Source organism: Microcebus murinus, chromosome 4 (assembly GCF_040939455.1).
Source record: "Microcebus murinus isolate Inina chromosome 4, M.murinus_Inina_mat1.0, whole genome shotgun sequence".
NCBI lineage: Eukaryota > Metazoa > Chordata > Mammalia > Primates > Cheirogaleidae > Microcebus > Microcebus murinus.
The window spans coordinates 3102994-3119553 of record NC_134107.1 but is presented as its reverse complement, the minus strand read 5'-3'; the positions used below and the strand labels follow the sequence as shown (position 1 = coordinate 3119553).

At 67.9% G+C, this 16560-nt stretch overlaps 1 protein-coding gene across 5 annotated transcripts in view; it reads right to left on the bottom strand.

Annotated features, from left to right (window-relative positions):
- Positions 1-1443: 1443 nt before the first annotated feature.
- MAST3 (microtubule associated serine/threonine kinase 3) overlaps positions 1444-16560 on the bottom strand; it is a 38868-nt gene continuing 23751 nt past the window's right edge. For all 5 annotated transcript variants that reach the window (XM_076001528.1, XM_076001524.1, XM_076001525.1 and 2 more), the window contains 15 exons: positions 15915-16123; positions 14649-14787; positions 11332-11464; positions 10968-11133; positions 10243-10344; positions 9527-9649; positions 8381-8490; positions 7645-7781; positions 6562-6794; positions 5897-6109; positions 4693-4919; positions 4149-4271; positions 3889-4025; positions 2652-2833; positions 1444-2070 (listed from right to left, as the gene is read on the bottom strand). In XM_076001528.1, coding sequence (XP_075857643.1) covers positions 1580-2070; positions 2652-2833; positions 3889-4025; positions 4149-4271; positions 4693-4919; positions 5897-6109; positions 6562-6794; positions 7645-7781; positions 8381-8490; positions 9527-9649; positions 10243-10344; positions 10968-11133; positions 11332-11464; positions 14649-14787; positions 15915-16123 — 2725 coding nt within the window. In that variant the 3' untranslated portion in view covers positions 1444-1579. The remainder of the gene's footprint in view (positions 2071-2651; positions 2834-3888; positions 4026-4148; positions 4272-4692; positions 4920-5896; positions 6110-6561; positions 6795-7644; positions 7782-8380; positions 8491-9526; positions 9650-10242; positions 10345-10967; positions 11134-11331; positions 11465-14648; positions 14788-15914; positions 16124-16560) is intronic.

The window sequence follows — 16560 nt, the reverse complement described above, 5'->3', positions numbered from 1 at the left end:
CGGAGGAAGCTTTGGAGGGCGGCGCTAGCGGGACACCAGAACCGGACAAGGCATCAGGGAGAACCTCGGTGGCGAACTCCTACGCAGCCCTCAAAACCCACTCCCCCTCTCACCCCTTTCTCAAGCCCTCGCAAATCCAGACATCGGACTTCATCTTTGTAAATACGAGCTTTTATTCACTGCCAGCTCCGGGATGGAAGGACAGGGCAGGTCATGCACAGCCACGGTCTACCCTGCAACAGCAGGCGGCGCTGGGCAGGGGGCGCGGGAAAGGGTGCAGAGCGGGCTGTGGGCGTGCAGAGCTCCCTCACCGCGGGGCCAAGCGATCGCACCGGCCGCCACCAGCATAGCATGCCCGTGGGGCAGAGCTGGGGCTGGAGCCTGCTGCGCCCGACGCCGGCCCCTGCGCTCAGGCCCCCTCGGTGGCAGCGCCACCATTCCGCCCCGGCTCTCCGCGGGCCATCGCGGGGCCGGCCTCGCCCTCGCCGCCCGGCCTCCCGCCTTCCCACGGCTGGCTGAGGGAGAAGCCACGAGTAAAAGCGCTCGGCACACAGTAGGCGCTTAATACACAGTCGTTGGGATTAGTCTTGTAAACACAAGGAAACTGAGGCACAGAGTGGGAAAGCCGTTTTCCCAGAGCCACACAGTGAAGCTGAGATTCAAACTCGGGGTGCGACTGGGTTTCCTCCCTCTGCCCCAGAGGGGCTCCTGACGCACGGAGAGGGGGCGTTTCGGACACCGCCCGGTCGAGGGCTCGCCTGGCGGGCCTCGAACAGGTGGAACCTCGTGGGTGGGGGGGAACCCTCCTCTCCTGCCTCGGCAGCGCCCCGTGAGGCCCGGGCCTCCTGGGGCGTCCCAGCACCCACTCGTGGAGTGCGCGACGCCTCTGCTTAGGTCTGGCGAACACCTATTCATCCGTCAAAGCCCCAGCCCCCACACCCGGGCCTCCAGGCCGAGGCCTGCAGGGTCGGAGGCAGACTCCAGGGAGCAAGGCCGGCCTGGGGGACTGCAGGTGTGACTGTGGGTAGTGGCCTTGGGGGAGGCGGGTCGCTTAGGGACTGTCCAAGTCACAGCCATGCGGGGCCCGCACAGGTAAGCTCGGCTTCATGCCCTCACATTGGCGGCGAGGGCGGGGCGTCGGGGAAGGGCTCAGGTAACACGAAAAACGTAAAAGGTACAGAAAAACTAGAAAACACACGCGCAGGACCCGTCCAAAGCGCTCCCTTTTCGGCCCGGGGAGGCCGCGGCTGCGCACGGGGTCCCGGTGCCCGGGGCGGGCGCGTCCCCGCGGGCGGCTCGGTCCCCTGTCGCTTACAAAAAGCAATAAATTAGTTGCAGGGATTTGCTGCTATTTACAGCGGCCCCTCGCCCCGCACGCCTGTCCCCTGGGACGCCCCCAGACCGACATCGGAACGCGAGCGAGGTGCTGTCCCCACCGATCCCAGCCAGGACGGATGTGGCTTCTCGGTGACCTTCCAGGCGTGCCGTGCTCGGCCTCCACCCAGGCGCGACTCAGGGGAGCGGACGTGGCACGGGAAGCACGCGGAGGCCGGGGAGAGGCCGGGTGCGGAGGGAGGGGTCAGTCTCTCCCGGCGGGTCCCGGCGCGGCTTCGGCGCCCTGCACGGCGATCTGCGGCACCGAGGCGGGAGGCCCGGCGGCCTCCTCGAGCGGCTCGTCGAAGCTCACCTCTTGCACGGCCTCCTGCTTCTTGAAGGAGTCCCGGCGCTCGGACAGGTGCAGCCGCCGCATGACCACCAGCTCGGCGTCCGGCCGCTCGCCCGTGCCCAGCTTGTCGGCCGACTGGCCCCGGCGCAGCCGCGGGGAGCGCGCGGGTGCGGGCGGGTGCCCGGGCAGGGGCGAGGGCGAGCGCGGAGGGGGCGCGGACACGGGCGGGCAGGCCAACGGGGACGGCGGGATGCTGCTGGTGGACTTGCGACGGCCGGTTTTGGGGCGGGGTGGCCCGAGCTTGGCGGCGAGGCCGTGCAGGGAGCTGGGGCGGGTGTGGCCGGCGGCGGCCGGAGAGGCGGGGCTGCTGGAGCTTGGGGATGCGCTGGGTGGCGATGCGGTGTCTGCGGGCGACAGGCAGGGGTCAGTGCTTGGCTTTTCTGCCTCCTGCCCAGGGCCGTTGCCTTGGCGTAGATCTGGTGAACTCCTACTCATCCATCAAAGCCCCAGCTCCTATGCCCCATCCTCCAGGAAGCCTTCCCTCTGAATTGCCCTAGCCTGTCCCTCTCTCCAGCCTGAGCCTAACCCTGTGGCTGGCTGTCTCTTGCAGGCTGGGGGCCCTTGGGGTCAGGCCAAAACACCATCCTTTCCTGTCCAGGAATGATCTTTCCGAGGTTCAAACCATGTCCTCCCTCACGCACCCTCCATGGCTCCCTAAAGCCCCCTAATTTAAGCCCAAGCTCTGGCCCGATCCATTCCTCAAAGCCCACCAGCCCCTTCTGAGCCTCCAGGCCCCTCCTGCCTCTCGGGGGAGGGGGGAGGCTGCTCACAACGTTCCCACGGCTGGGCCCGCCCTTCCTGCCCCTGCGCCTCCCTCTGACCAGCCCCGGTTGCCTTTCGGACTCCAGGAGGCCGGGAAGGCCCTCGCGGTCACCTCCCCGTCCCCAGCCCTGGCTCCCGGGGCGCCCGGCGGGTGCGCACCCACCTGCGGGGGCGTCGGGGGCTGGGCTGCGGCAGGGCGTGGTGGGGCTGGGGGACAGGCTGTGCGTGGGCGAGCCGGGCAGGCTCTCGCTGGACGACAGCGAGTGGTGCAGCCCCGAGGAGAAGCTGCGGCTGGTGTGCAGCACGGACGACTGCTTGGAGATCTTTTTGAAGAGCGACTTCCGCCTGGGGAGAAAACCGCGGGGATTCGGATCCCAGCCCCCGCCCCGCCCCTCCCCGCCAAGCCCCGCCCCGCCCCGCCAAGCCCCGCCCCGCCAAGCCCCGCCCCGCCAAGCCCCGCCCCACCCCTCCCGGTGCGTCCCGCCGAGCCCCGCCCTCCTCCCACCAAGCCCTGCCCCCTACCAAAGCCCCACCCCTCCCCACATCCTACCAAGCCCCGTCCTGTCAAGCCCCGCCCCCCATATCTCGCTAAGCCCCGCCTCTGCCAAGCTCCGCCCCATCCTGTCAAGCCCTGCCCCACCCCTCCCTGGTGTCGCGCTAAGCCCCGCCCCCTCTCATGCGTCCTGCCAAGGCCTGCCCTCCTCCCACCAAGCCCTGCCCCTTACCAGAGCCCCGCCCCTCCAAGCCCCGCCCCTCCCTGCATCCTACCAAGCCCCGCCCCTGCCAAGCTCCGCCCATCCTGTCAAGCCCTACCCCACCCCTCCCTGGTGTCTCGCTAAGCCCCGCCCCCTCCCGCACCGTCCTGCCAAGGCCCGCCCTCCTCCCACCAAGCCCTGCCCCCTACCAAAGCCCCACCCCTCCCCACATCCTACCAAGCCCCGTCCTGTCAAGCCCCGCCCCCACGTCTCGCTAAGCCCCGCCCCTGCCAAGCTCCGCCCCGTCCTGTCAAGCCCCGCCCCCATGTCTCGCTAAGCCCTGCCTCTGCCAAGCTCCGCCCCGTCCTGTCAAGCCCTGCCCCACCCCTCCCTGGTGTCTCGCTAAGCCCCGCCCCCCCTCACACGTCCTGCCAAGGCCCGCCCTCCTCCCACCAAGCCCTGCCCCCGACCAAGCCCCGCCCCTCCCCGCATCTCGCTAAGCCCCGCCCCTACCAAGCCCCGCCCCATCATGTAAAGCCCCGCCCCATCCCTGTCCTGCCAAGCCCCGCCCTACCCCTCCCATCCTACCAAAGCCCAGCTCGGGTCTTGCCAAGCCACTCCCCCTTGTCCCGCCAAGCCCCGCCCCCTACCAAGCTCCGCCCCATCTCGCCAAGCCCCGCCCCACCCCGCGCCCCCACCGCTCACCGGTCCTGGGTCTCGCGCCGGCGGCTGCGCTTGCTCCTGCGCGCCATGCGGCCCTTGGCCACGCTCTTGCGCGCGGGGCCCACCTTGATGGACGTGTTCTCCAGGGCCGTGGTCCGCAGCGAGATCTTGCTGCCGCTCTGCGGGCGGGCGGGAGGGAGCGCGGGTCGCCGTGCGCCTTCTCTGCGGGCCGGCGGGGACCCACCCCCCCACCCCCGGGGACGCGCCCCTCCCCCCGCCGCGGGACCCGGGGCGGGGCCCACCTTCAGCAGCAGCTCGACCACGTCCATGTGCACCAGCCCCAGCACCGACTCGCCGTTGATGTGCGTGATGAGGTCGCCGGCGCGCAGGCCCGCCTCCTGCGCGGGGCTTCCCTCCTCCACGCTCTGCAGGTGCAGGCGGGGGCGCGCTGAGTCCCAGGCCCGCCCGCATCCGGGACCCCTGCCCGGCCAGCTCGGCTGCGGGGCCACCCAGCAAACTGCTGCCTCAGTTTCCCTGACCTTCGGGGCTGTTTAGGGAGCGCAGTGGGCAGGGGCCGGGCCTGGCGGGGGCACTGGCACCCTGGCGCTAGGGGTCAGGTGCCCATCGTGCCCTGCACGGAGCTGGGAGCTTAGTGTCCACTCAGGGTCTCTGTCTGTCTGTCTGTCTGTCTGTCGGTCGCTGTCTCTCACCCGACCTCCCCGACCACGAGCAGGACCACGTGGCCCCAGCCGGGCCGAAACGCGGCTCTGAGAAGGAAGGGACTTGGGCCTGGGCAGAGCCGCACTCGAACCCAGGTCCCTGCTGCGCCCGCTCCGCCCCGCTCACCCAGACGACGTGGTGCACCGTGTAGACGTCGCTGTCGCCCATGTAGACGCGGATGGCGCGCAGGCTGAAGCCGTACTTCTTGCCCGAGCTGTGGATGACGATGGGGGGCCGCAGGCTGCCGCACACGGGGGACGGGTCGCGGCTGGGCGAGGAGTCGCGCGACGACGGGTTCGAGGAGAGCGAGCGCGGGGACAGGGGGCTCATGAGGGGGCCGCCGCTGCCGTCGTCTGCAAGGGGCAGGGAGGGGCTGGCGTACTCCCTCGCAGGGCGCCCCCTGCCCCCGGGTGCCGTCCCCCCACCGGGGTGGCCACGCTGGCCCCAAACCCAGACCCCAACCCAGACCCCAAACCCAGATCCCAACCCAGACTCCAACCCAGGCCCCAAACCCAGACCCCAAACCCAGGCTCCAAACCCAGACCCCAACCCAGGCTCCAAACCCAGACGCCAACCCAGACCCCAAATCCAGACCCCAAACCCAGACCCCAAACCCAGGCTCCAAACCCAGACCCCAACCCAGACCCCAAATCCAGACCCCAAACCACCCAGATCCCAAACCCAGACCCCAAACCCAGACCCCAACCCAGACCCCAAATCCAGACCCCAAACCTAGACCCCAACCCACATCCCAACCCAGACCCCAAACCCAGACCCCAAACCCAGATCCCAAACCCAGACCCCAAACCTAGATCCCAAACCCAGACCCCAACCCAGACCCCAAACCCAGATCCCAAACCCAGACCCCAAACCCAGATCCCAAACCCAGACCCCAAACCCAGACCCCAAACCCAGACCCCAAACCCAGACCCCAAACCCAGACCCCAAACCCAGATCCCAAACCCAGACCCCAAACCCAGACCCCAAACCTAGACCCCAAACCCAGACCCCAGATCCAGACCCCAAACCCAGACCCCAACCCAGACCCCAAACCCAGACCCCAAACCCAGACCCCAGATCCAGACCCCAAACCCAGACCCCAACCCAGACCCCAAACCCAGACCCCAAACCTAGACCCCAAACCCAGATCCCAGATCCAGACCCCAAACCCAGACCCCAACCCAGACCCCAACCCAGACCCCAACCCAGACCCCAAACCCAGACCCCAACCCAGACCCCAAACCCAGACCCCAAACCCAGACCCCAAACCCAGACCCCAACCCAGACCCCAAACCCAGACCCCAAACCCAGGCCGGGCCTGGCGCGTTACCTGCCGTGATGATTAGGGACAGGGCAGAGACGGAGGCCGACTTGGGCACGCGGCCCCCGCCCCCGCCAGGCGCGGCCCTGGACTTCTCGGGCGCGGGGTCCCTCGGGCCCCCCAGGCGGCGGCCGCGGCCGGCGTCCAGGGGCCGCGGCGTGGAGTGCCGGGCGCCCGTGCTGTTGCTGCGCAGGCGCGAGTGGCTGAGCGCGGCCGTGTCGGCTGGGGGGGGCAGCGGGGTCAGCAGGCGCCCCCACCCCGCCCCCCAAGGCCCTTCCTGCCTAGTCAGCCGGGGCACAGCCTGGCCTCCTGGCCTCCGTTCATGCAGTTCCCTCTTTCTTCCTGCACACCCTTCCCAAATTGCTCTCCTTGCAAAGCTCCACTCTTCCGGTCTCCTCCTCCAGGAAGCCTTCCCCTACACCCAGCTGAACCCCTGGCTTACCCTCTTGGGAGCTGGGGGTCCCATCCTGACCCTATGAAGCTGGAGTTGTTACCCCTAGGCAGGGGCTCCCCCAGGGGAGCTGAGGCCTCTCTGGGGCCCTGGCCTCTCCTATCTTTAAGCTTCAGTTAGTGATGGCGAACTCCTACTCACCCCTGAAAACCCACCTCAAATAGCCCATTCTCTGACAAACTTCCCATGACTCTATCCTTTTTTTACTTCAGGCCCCGCTTACCAGAAAGGCTGGAGGGCTTTGGCATCCCTGGGGTGGCCGCTGGGGGCGGGTCAGGCTCCCCCAGAATGAAGACGGGCCTCTTGGGGCCCGCCCCTTCGTCCTCCGACGAGAAGGCAAACTTGGGCATGGTGTCCATGCTGATGGTGGTGTTCAGGAGGGACGGGCTAGGGCCCCGTTCAGGCTGGGACACAGATGAGTGACCGGAGGAACCGGAGGGCGTCCAGGGCCTCAGCCTGCAGGGGGGTGAGCCCGTGTGACACCTGCCCGGCACCTCTCATGGCCACACCCTGACTCTCAGCCTGGAATCTGGGGCCATTTCCAAACGCAGGCTGAGTCCCCTTTGCGCCCCCATCCTCTTATGTCTACCCGGAGACCTCCTGTTCAACCTTTGAAACCTCAGCTTCCCTAATCCCAGCACTCTGGGAGGCCGAGGCGGGAGGATCGCTCGAGGTCAGGAGTTCGAGACCAGCCTGAGCAAGAGCGAGAGAGACCCTGTCTCTACTATAAATAGAAAGAAATTAATTGGCCAACTAATATATATAGAAAAATAAATTAGCCGGGCATGGTGGCGCATGCCTGTAGTCCCAGCTACTCGGGAGGCTGAGGCAGGAGGATCGCTTGAGCCCAGGAGTCTGAGGTTGCTGTGAGCGAGGCTGACGCCACGGCACTCACTCTAGCCTGGGCAACAGAGCGAGACTCTGTCTCAAAAAAAACCCAAAAAACAAACAAACAAAAAAACTCAGCTTCCAGCACCCATCCCCTTATCAGACATTGATTGCTTCTGTTGGGTCTGGGCTTTGAAGGATGAACAGGAGTGCGTTAGCAAGGGGCATCCCGGCCAGAGAGAACAGTGCAAGCAAGTGCTTTGAGGTGTGATGGGGCCACAGGTGATTTGTGTCTGGCACGGGTAGGACTGCAAAGCCAAAGGGAGGAGGGTCGTCAGGGGGGGCCAGGCACCCTGGCCCAATTATGTTCGGCCCTTTTCTACTGGGCCACTGGGAAGCTCCCTCAGCATCAAACTTCGCCTCCAACTCCCAGCAGGCTTGGACGCGGGACCTGTCTGCCCCTCCCCGGCCCACCCACCGGAAGTCGGCGCTCAGGCGGCGGCGGTAGTCCACCTCCACGTTGCGCTCCCAGCCGTCCTCCCGGTCCTCGCTGAAGCTCCTTTCGGCGAAGGTGGGAGTGGGCTGGGCGGCCAGGAACTCGGAGCTGCTGTAGACCTGGGAGGCGACCAAAAAAAAATCAATCACGGTGGCAACGGGGGTGGCGGAGCGCCGAGGCGCGGATGGCTTGCTGGAGTCCTCGCGCCCGGAGAGAGCCGCGCCTGGGGCCCGTTGTACGGGTCGCAAAACTGAGGCCCACGGGAGCCGCCTCGGCGTCCACCAAGGATGGACGCGAGGTAGGCAGCGGCACACGCGGGCGGCCGGGCGTCGCTGGGCCATAAAAAGAAAGGACGCGCTGGCCGCCGCGCGCCGGGAACCGAGCACCGCGCGCCGGGAACCGAGCACCGCGCGCCGGGAACCGAGCACAGCGCGCCGGGAACCGAGCACCGAGCACCGCGCGCCGGGAACCGAGCACCGCGCGCCGGGAACCGAGCACCGAGCACCGCGCGCCGGGAACCGAGCACCGCGCGCCGGGAACCGAGCACCGAGCACCGCGCGCCGGGAACCGAGCACAGCGCGCCGGGAACCGAGCACAGAGCCGCGAACCGAGCGCCGCGCGCGGGGAACCGAGCACCGCAGGTCAGGAACCGAGCGCCGCGGGCCCGCGGGGCGCCAAGGCCCGTCCCGGGCGCGCAGGTGGCGGGCCGGCGGCTCACCTTGCTGAAGCGGTGCGAGCAGGACGAGAACTGCGGGATCTCCGTGGACGACTCCTCGTCGTTGGTCTCGTCCTCCTCGGAGCCCAGGTGGCGGTAGCGTTCCGAGCGCGCTGCGGGACGGACAGGTGTGTGCGGCGGGGGTCCCCCCACGACGCCCCGAGGTGGCCCCGGGTGCGGCGCGCAAGGGCCCCGGGGCGGGGCGGAGCCTGCTGTGTGCAGGGACGGGGCAGGCGGAGCAGGTGTCTGGGAATAAATGCCAGCCGGTGTCGTCCGTCTGGCGGCGCGGGCGGTTCTGGTCTCTGCGCCTCCGCGAATGCCTGAACCGGTGCCGCAGAGTGAGGCGCGACAGCGCCCCAATCGTGAGGGATGTCCCCTCTTACGGGGAAGGACACAGAAGCTCAGAGAGGACCTCCAGGCCCTGCGCGGTGGCTCCCGCCTGCGATCCCGGCACTCTGGGAGGCCGAGGTGCTAGGATCGCTCGAGGTCAGGAGTTTGAGACCAGCCTGAGCAAGAGTGAGACCCCGTCTCTACTCACAATAGAAAGAAATTAATTGGCCAACTAAACATATACATAGAAAAAATTAGCCGGGCACAGTGGCACATGCCTGTAGTCCCAGCTACTCTGGTGGAGGCTGAGGCAGGAGGATCGCTGGAGCCCAGGAGTCTGAGGTTGCTGTGAGCGAGGCTGACGCCACGGCACTCACTCTAGCCCGGGTGACAGAGTGAGACTCTGTCTCCAAAAAACAAAAAAAAACACACAACAAAACGGAAGGCCTCCAGCGAGCGGCAAGCTCTGCGGGAGGCACCAGAACGCTCGGGCCTCACCCCCGGGGGGACCAGGGGTCACAGGAGCCCGGCGACCCCAGCCCTGCCGGGACCCTGCCCCAAAAGCTGATCTCGGGGGCGGCCCAGACTCTCCCGGGTGACCGTCCGGGGCGCGTGCCTGGTCAGGGCTGGGCCACCCGCAGCATCAGGGGAGGGTCTGCCACATCCGCTGCCTCGGTTTCCCCTTCTGGAACCCACAGCGGCCAGACCTGCCCGCGATCCCCGGAAGTGCTGGGGACGCGGGACGCTCCCAGACGGCGCCTCCGCCCTGGGGCCCCCACGCGCGCTGCCCGTCTCTGTCTCGTGCCCGCGGCCGCTTACTGTCGAAGTAGCTGGTGTCGTCCTCGGCCTCCAGCTGGGGCACGAACTCCGCCTTGTGCCGCAGGAGCCCCGCCCAGTCCAGGGCCAGGAAGAAGGGGTGCTGCTTCACCTCGTGGGTGCCGCCTGTGGACACGCCCGGCTGAGCCCCGGCCGCCCTGCCTCCCAGCGCCCCCCCACGGGGGGAGGAGCCCCAGGGGCACGGGCGGCCGCTTCCCTCCCCGGCCCTTCCCCCGCGCTTCCACCCCACCGGGCGGCAGGTGGCTGGTCCCCAACCCCGGCCCCCCACCTACTCTCGCCTCGGACACCAACGTGACCCCCGGTGGCTGCCTAGCGCGTGGCCGCGTGAGTCTCAAACAGTCCCTCAGCTATCTGCCAGGAGGCCAGAAACCTGGAGGGCCGGCCTTGGAGGACCTCTGGACACAGCCCTTGATGACTTCCCGCGGGCTCCCCCGTCACTACTCAGACTTACTCGGCCTCGGTGGCCCCTGTGAGCGCCGGACGGAGCCATCGGCCGTGCCCTCAAGCAAGGTCTTGTGCTATCCCTGGTGAACTCCTATGCATCCGTCAGAACCCCAGCTCCAAGGCCCCCTCCTCCACGTAGCTTCCCAGGTAGAACTCTTGTCTGCGGCAGGGCCTATCCCGCCCTCTCTTCCCTGGGCCCCGGGGGTCCTGAGGGAGCCCCCCCCCCCCGCTGGGCCCCACCTATGCCTACGTACCGGTCCCCAGTCGGTCCATCGGGCTCTGCCGGAGCAGCCTGGTGATGAGGTCTTGGGCGTCAGCTGGAAGGGCCTCGTCTCCCTCTGGCCACATGATCTCATCTAAAGCGAGGGGAGGGAGTGAGGAGGCAGGGGAAGCCCTTTCCAGCACCTTCCGTCACCTCCCCTCGCTCACTCCCGCCGGCCTCGTCCACTCCCCGGATAGCCCAGGCTCCCACCTCCCAGCCTCCACCCCGGCTGTGCCCTCTGCCCGGGGCACCTTCCCGCCTCCCTCTCTGCGGCTCCCCCCGTCCCTGCAGGTCTGAGACTTACCCGGCCTCGGTGACCCCTGTGAGCACCGGACCGAGCTATCTGCCGTGCCCTCAAGGTCTTGTGCTATTCCTTGTGAACTCCTATGCACCCTTCAAAACCCCAGCTCCAAGCCCCCTCCTCCCATGTAGCTCCCCAAGTAGAACACTTGTCCATGTCAGGGCCTATCCCGTCCCTCTGTTCCCTGGGCCCCAGGGTCCTGAGGGAGCCCCCCACCTGGGCCCCACCTGCGCCTACATACCAGACCCCACCTGTGCCCTCAGTGGGGTCTCCACGCCCCCGTTAACACGGCCGCCCTCGCTGCTCTCCCCCCAGCACCCGACCGCCTCCCTCTTCCTGCCGCGTCTCTCCCCGCCCGGAGAGCAAAGCAGGGGGCCGGGGGGGGGGGGGGCCCGAGGGCCGGGCCGGCGACTCACCGCTGACCACCTGCCCGAACAGCTCCTCGGGCGTGTCCCCGAAGAAGGGCACGCAGCCCACCAGGAACTCGTACAGGATGACGCCCATGGCCCACCAGTCCACCGGCTTGCCGTAGCCCTGGCGGAAGATGACCTCGGGGGCGATGTACTCCGGGGTCCCACACACCTGCACCGGGTGGCATGGGGAAACTGAGGCCGGCCCCTCCCCCCAACGCCCCGCCCGGGGGGAGAGACCCCCGGGAGGGGTGGGGAGGCCGGGGCCAGCCTGGGAGGAAGGGCTGGGTGGGATTATAAAGACCCCCCACACACACACGCACACGCACACGCGGGGGGTGCAGGCCTCTGCACGCCCGGGGCCGCCCACCTGCTTGTCCACAAACTCCCGGGCGTCCTTCTCGATGTGGCCCTCGTACAGGTTGGTGGCCATGCTCATGAGGCCGATCTTGGACAGGCCGAAGTCGGTCAGCTTGATGTGGCCGAGCGAGGTGATGAGCAGGCTGTGGGCAGGCGGGGGGGGGGGAGGGCGCGCTCAGGGCCGGGGGGCCCAGGTGTGTGTGTGGCGGGGGCACCTGGCCGCTCCTGCCGCCCTGACCTTGACTCCCCCCCCCCCCCCGAGCCAGGCCGGGGTCCGGCCAGGGCAGCCTGACCCCACCCCAGGAGGGGATCGGAAAGCACAGGCGCTGCGGCTCACGCCTGTAACCCGAGCACCCCGGGAGGCCGAGGCAGGAGGATCGCTTGGGCCCAGGAGTTGGAGGCCTGCAGCGAGCCCTGATGAGGCCACTGCGCTCCAGCCTGGGGTGACAAAGCGAGACCCAGGCCCGCCGTGCGCAAGTGTGGAGTGTGCGCCGCACTGCCCCGCGCTCTGAGGGGCGGAGAACCGGCCCCCCGTTTGAAAAGTTTGAGGACCCCTGCCCTAGGTGTCCGGCTGTGCGACAGAATCACACGGCCAGCTTTCTGAAGCCGCATTTCCGTGCGCCTCCTGAGTTCACCTGCTGCACAAACACGAATTCCTGGAGCATCCGCCACGCACAGCCATTGTTTAACGAAGCATTTATTTAGCACCTGCTGCTTACCTCAGCTGTGTACAGAAACAGTTCTGTGCACTTAACTAAATGCATAGCCACCATATTTTTTTTTTAAAGCAATGCATCTTGAGCAACGACTGTGTGCACAGGCTTGTGTAGCTGCCAGCAACTTCCAAACACAGGCCTTCGCCGTAGCAGGCCTGGGGCCTTCCACTGCTACCACCACCAATATTTCTTGGGCTTCTACGGGGCTTCCACTGTCTAAAAAACATTCAGCCGGGCCGGGCGCGGCGGCTCACGCCTGTGATCCTGGCACTCTGGGAGGCCGAGGCGGGAGGATTGTTTGAGGTCAGGAGTTCAAGACCAGCCTGAGCAATAGCGAGACCCCATCTCTACTAAACATACAAAGAAATCAATTGGCCAACTAAAAACATATACAAAAAATGAGCCGGGCATGGTGGCGCATGCCTGTGGTCCCAGCTACTCGGGAGGCTGAGGCAGGAGGATCGCTGGAGCCCAGGAGTCTGAGGTTGCTGTGAGCGAGGCTGACGCCACGGCACTCACTCTAGCCTGGGCAAGAGTGAGACTCTGTCTCAATAAATAAATAAATAAATACAAAATAAAAAGTATTTATTTCTTGAACGCTGACTAAATCTATTGAAAAAAAATTTTTTCCCTTTTTTGCAGACAAAATGACACGATGCCTGGGATTTGCTGCACATGGGGGGGGACGGGGAGCGGGCGGCCAGGGGCGCGGGGGACAGGGCCAGCCAAGCCACCAGGGGCCAGGAGAGGGGCGGGCACACACCCCTCCCGTGGGCCTGCAGACTGGGTCTTGTGCCCGGAGCTTCTAGAACCGTGAAAAAATGCCTTTCTGCTGTTCGGGCCACCCGGCGAGTGGCCCTTCTCACTGCGGCTCTAGCAAGCGCACACACCTGTCCCCTGACTTTCGGGCGCATCTGAAACTTCCCAAAGTGAAAAGGAAAAAGATGCTTTTTTCCAAGCCGCCACCGGGGTCGTCTGTTCCTCGCCGAATGGCCGGGGCCGGGCGCAGACCACCGTGTCCTGCGCTCCGGACAGGCAGGAGCAGCCTCGGGGTCTGACCCAGGACACTCAGAAGGCCCCGTCCTTGGTCCCTGGGCCCCCCACCCCAAGACGACCCCCCAAAGGCCGGAGGGTCACAGGTCTCCGCACCTCCCTCGGTGAAAAGCGCCCCGGTGCCCCGCACGCCGTAGGCACTCAATGCATGCTAACCACAGAATAAACCGGCTCCAGCGCTCTGGGCCTGGCACACAGCCACTGCACAGTAGCTGTCTGCACACCTTGCACACAGCTGGTGCCCGATAGATGCACACCGACCGAAAGACCGGGACATAGAAACCCAACATCGATGTGGGGGGAGTTGTTCATGCTTGTCTCTGGGTTCCTTGGAGGACCCAGCACAGGCCCAGGTATGCAGCAGGGGCCAAATACATGTCCGTTTTCTAAGCCACTTGCAAACTGCAAAACGCCCCGACCACAACGCACGGCTCCTAACGCTCGCGCTCATGTCTGCACACGGCAGGCGTCTGAGAAGCGTGCGGTCCCTGCCGTGTATCCAGGGGGCGCTCAATCAATGGGCAACCCCCTCTTCTGTACACAGCAGGTGCCCGTCAAATGCAGGGGTGAGTGCTTTGAAAATCACAGGGGGGTTAACAAAGCAGACAGCCCTGTGTCTCCCCAGTCACCCATGGAGGGTCTGGCATGCAGTAGGTGCTTACTCAATCCACCCTAAGGCTCCCAGCCAACATGTTCTCTTCCTTTTCTTCCCTGCCCTGGCACACAGCAGGTGCTCAAGACGTGCACAGTCACTTCCTTCACATGCAAGGTCTCGCAGAGTGTGTGACGCTACCCCCTGCACACAGCCGGCGCCTCCTAAGTGCACGTTCTCTCCCCTCGTGCAGGAGCAGCTGAGTGCACAGCCGCCCCCTGCAGACAGTCGGCGCACCTTAAGTGCACATCCCTCCCCCTTGACGGGCAGCATGGCCTCCTCCTGCGTGGAGGAGAGGCCTAACAAGTGCCCGCTGTCCTCGCCTCTCTGCACGCACGAGGTGTTGCGCACGCGCACACCCCCTGCCTTCCCGCCTGTCTGGGCCCCGCCCCGCCCGCCGCGGCCCCGCCCTCCCCTCGCCCCGCCCTCCCCTCGCCCCGCCCTCCCCACGGCCCCGCCCTCCCCGCGCCCCGCCCTCCCCACGCCCCGCCCTCCGCCCTCCCCGGCCCCGCCCTCCCCACGCCCCGCCCTCCCCACGGCCCCTCCCTCCCCGCGGCCCGGCCCTCCCCGCGTCCCGCCCTCCCCGTGGCCCCGCCCTCCCCTCGCCCCGCCCTCCGCCCTCCCCGGCCCCGCCCTCCCCACGCCCCGCCCTCCCCACGGCCCCGCCCTCCCCGCGGCCCGGCCCTCCCCGCGGCCCGCCCTCCCCGCGGCCCCGCCCTCCCCTCGCCCCGCCCTCCCCACGGCCCCGCCCTCCCCGCGCCCCGCCCTCCCCACGCCCCGCCCTCCGCCCTCCCCGGCCCCGCCCTCCCCACGCCCCGCCCTCCCCACGGCCCCGCCCTCCCCGCGGCCCGGCCCTCCCCGCGTCCCGCCCTCCCCGTGGCCCCGCCCTCCCCGCGCCCCGCTCACTTGTCGGGCTTGAGGTCGCGGTGCACGATGCCGTAGTTGTGCAGGTACTCGAGCGCCAGCACCGTCTCGGCGAAGTACATGCGGGCCATGTCCACCGGCAGCGGGCCCATGTTCTTCAGGAGCGTGGCGCAGTCCCCGCCTGGGACGGGGCGGCGAGTCACAGCCAGCAGAGGCCTCTGCGCGCCGGCCCCCTGCCTCGGTGGACCCTCCCTCCCGTGCCCCCAGGCTCCCATCTGCAGTTCCGTCTAGACCCCCCCAGCCCGGGACCCCCAGCCCCGGGCCCCCCCAGCCCCGAGCCCCCCTCCCAGCACGGAGCCCCCCCCAGCCCCGAGCCCCCCCCAGCCCCGAGCGCCCCTCCCAGCCCCGAGCACCCCCCAGCGCCGAGCACCCCCAGCCCCGAGCACCCCCCAGCGCCGAGCCCCTCTCCCAGCCCCGAGCACCCCCCAGCGCCGAGCCCCCCTCCCAGCCCCGAGCCACCCTCCCAGCCCCAAGCAACCCCCAGCGCCGAGCCCCCCTCCCAGCCCCAAGCAACCCCCAGCGCCGAGCCCCTCTCCCAGCCCTGAGCAACCCCCAGCGCCGAGCCCCCCTCCCAGCCCCGAGCCCCCCTACCAGCCCCAAGCAACCCCCAGCGCCGAGCCCCCATCCCAGCCCCGAGCCCCCCTCCCAGCCCCAAGCAACCCCCAGCGCCGAGCCCTCCTCCCAGCCCCGAGCCACCCTCCCAGCCCCAAGCAACCCCCAGCGCCGAGCCCCCCTCCCAGTCCCGAGCCCCTCTCCCAGCCCCGAGCAACCCCCAGCGCCGAGCCCCCCTCCCAGCCCCAGCCCCCCCCCAGCCCCGAGCCCCCCTCCCAGCCCTGAGTACCCCCCAGCCCCGAGCCCCCCTCCCAGCCCCGAGCCCCCCTCCCAGCCCTGAGTACCCCCCAGCCCCGAGCACACCCCCCAGCCCCGAGCACCCCCCCAGCGCCGAGCCCCACCCCAGCCCTGAGCCCCCCCAGTCCCGACCCCCCGTGGCTGGGGCCCCTGCCAGGGCCGTCCCTCCCTCCCTTACCCCCAAGGCTCCCAACTGCAGTCACATCTAGACGACCCCCATCGCCCCCCCCCCGCAGGGCCCCCTGCCCCCCTCTGGGGTCCCCCGGGGTTCCCCGACCAGCTCGGGGGCTCTCCCCGGAGGACCCCGCAGACCTCGGCTCCGTCCCGGGGGACTTTCCCCCAGGCGCGGGAGGCGTGAGCTCCCCGCCAGCCACGGGCGCGCGGGCCCCGGCGCCGCACCTTCCACGTACTCCATGACCATGCACAGGTGGCGGCGCGTCTCGAAGGAGCAGAACATGCCGACCACGAAGGGGTTCTCGGCGAAGGTGAGGATGTCGCGCTCCACGAACACCTGCTGGATCTGGTTGCGCAGGATCAGGTTCTGCTTGTTGATCTTCTTCATGGCGAAGCGCTGCCGGGTGTCCTGGTGCCGCACCAGGTAGACGGCCCTGCGGGGCGGCGCTTGCTGGGACGTGACGTGTCCTCCCCGGCGCTCCCCCAAAGCAGCCCCCGCGGCCCCTGGTGCCACAGAAAGGAGCCCCAAACGGCCCCAGGTATCTGCCTGGGTTGTGCATTGCACCGCCGCAGGCTGAGACCCTCAGCTCAAAAGCCGGTGGCCGGCGGCTCACGCCTGTCATCCTAGCACTCAGGGAGGCCGAGGCGGGAGGATCGCTGCTCGAGGTCAGGAGTTCGAGACCAGCCTGAGCAAGAGCGAGACCCCGTCTCTACTATAAACAGAAATAAATTAATTGGCCAACTAAAAAAATATATATATATGTAAAAATTAGCCGGGCGTGGTGGCGCACGCCTGTAGTCCCAGCTACTTCGGAGGCCGAGGCAGGAGGATTGTTTGAGTCCAGGAATCTGAGGTTGCTGTGAGCGAGGC